This window comes from Seriola lalandi, unplaced genomic scaffold, assembly GCF_002814215.2.
Source record: "Seriola lalandi dorsalis isolate HSWRI2012SDOR001 ecotype SW California unplaced genomic scaffold, Sedor1 jcf7180001974789, whole genome shotgun sequence".
Lineage (NCBI taxonomy): Eukaryota > Metazoa > Chordata > Actinopteri > Carangiformes > Carangidae > Seriola > Seriola lalandi.
In genome coordinates, this window is record NW_019445455.1 from 1 (window position 1) to 1,953 (window position 1,953).

General features: G+C 47.1%; 1 protein-coding gene across 1 annotated transcript; it reads right to left on the reverse strand.

Annotated features, from left to right (window-relative positions):
* Positions 1-122: 122 nt before the first annotated feature.
* On the reverse strand, positions 123-1,432 carry LOC111654632 (dynein heavy chain domain-containing protein 1-like; the record flags this gene model as incomplete). The annotated part of the gene is made up of 2 exons (XM_023405721.1): positions 123-291; positions 398-1,432. Coding segments are annotated over 2 exons (1,204 nt in total), but the record flags the coding sequence as incomplete, so codon positions are not given.
* Positions 1,433-1,953: the final 521 nt, after the last annotated feature.

Here is a 1,953-nt window from a genome sequence, read left to right on the forward strand (position 1 = left end):
AGGCATCGCTCCTCTGTGCGGAGAAACAGAAATACTGGGTTGTAACTTGGGTTGTATCTATTTGTGAATTATAATGAATGATACGAATGCAACAGAAAACTGATTCTTGATTGATCACCTACCTTTGAAAGAGAAGATCAACTGATTGAGGCGAGCCACGACTTTATCATCCCATTGTTCCAACAAGTGACAGTTGTTAAAAACCAACCAGTGGCCATCATTAACTGCCTTGTCCAGTGCTGAGAGGATGACCTCTCTGTCACACAGAGTCCCAAAAGAAATTACTTTCACCTGAAGGAAAAATATTCATTAAGAAAACCATCAAGCACTGCACCGATGTACATTGGTTACAGCTATTAACTCAAAACAATTAAAACGGAGTGTGTGCGAGTTTTACCTTCTTTGTTTCTGCTACACCGTCTGCCAATTTATTTATTAAGTGAAGAGGCTGAATACTTGTAAAGGTGTCTCTTCTTGGACAGGGCAATGCAAGAATGATGGGTCCCTCATGTTTGACAAGGTATCGTGAGAGGGACTCTGGGTTCCCAGTGTGAGGGGCGTCAGACCCCACAGTCTGTTTTGGCAGGCAGAGGAGGCAGGCAGCTATCACATCAGCTAGTCCCTCGAGGCAGGTGGGGAGCATGGTTTTCCAGAGGAGAGCTCGCTGTGGCAGGGACAGATGGGAGTGAGAGCGACAGGGAACAGGCCCTATCACAGTGGAGGAAGGGAAGTGGAGGTACTCCTGCCACTGTATGGGGGAAGTGGACAGTGAGGAAATCAGCCCTCTGAAGGCCAGGATCCTCTCCAAGCAGAGGATCTCTGGATGGATATGAGCGGGTATCCAGCTGGGCAGAGAAGTGGTGGACTGTGAGGCAGTCTGAGAAGCAGGGCAGGGTTTACCTTTACAGACAGGATGTTCTATGTCTTGAAGGCCCCTGAGTAAAGCCAGCCTCTCACCCTCAGAGCAGAGCCTGTTGTGTTGGAGCAGAGCCACAGACACCAGCAGCTTCAGGACAGCAACGTGGTTCTTGAAGAGACAAGGCCTGTAATGGGCCAGCAGCTGAGCAACCATCTTGTTTGTAATCTCTGGTTCTATGATCCCTGGCGCTTTCCCAGTGGAAAATGACACTAATGGTCTGCCCTTCGCAATGAAGGCCTCTTGCATAACTGTGATGAAGCCATGTAGAGAAAAGTAGTAGGCGGGGGAAAGACGGGACACCTCCTGCAGAGCCTGATAGAGGGCAGCAGCCAGCCTCACTAACTGTCGGAGGGTAGCCACTAGAGCGTCATGGTACTCCAGCACCTCAGTCAGCTGCTGGATCTCCGTCTGCAGTTTCTTCATTGCTTCTTGACACACAGCCATGCAGGCATGAAAATCACAGTCCTGCAGCAGTAAGGAGTTCGACTGCAGGATGTAGTCCATCAGAGCATCCTAAAACAAGATTGTGTAAAGTCAACTGATGGACAGGAGATACAAACAACAGCAGATAATCACATTATTATCTATCAATTCAGATTTTGCATAAAATAACCGGCCTCTGCTTTAGTTAGATTTAAAGGTCCAATGATCACACTCAGTGGCAGCTTGATTAAAACATGCATAAATCACTCTCATAAGCCCAGTCCATGAATAGTGTACAGTATTCTCGCCACAACCACCACATCATGTTGGGATCCAGATGGCCTATTCAAACTGCAGCCCAGGTAATGTAAATATTATGCACATGTAAAGCCAGACTACAGCTTGTGGGCACATTATACATTAGCCTGTACAAGTCTGTGAAATGATTAACTCATAATCATTTCAGCCTGACAGTTATCAGCCAAATCAATAGGCAAACCGCAGAGGGCATTTAGATGACACAGTATTTGCTTGATATGATGGTAAATGATGGACTGGTCACCTCTTCTGTCGCCAGCTTCTCCTGCAGCAACTGCTTGTCATTCTGGAGC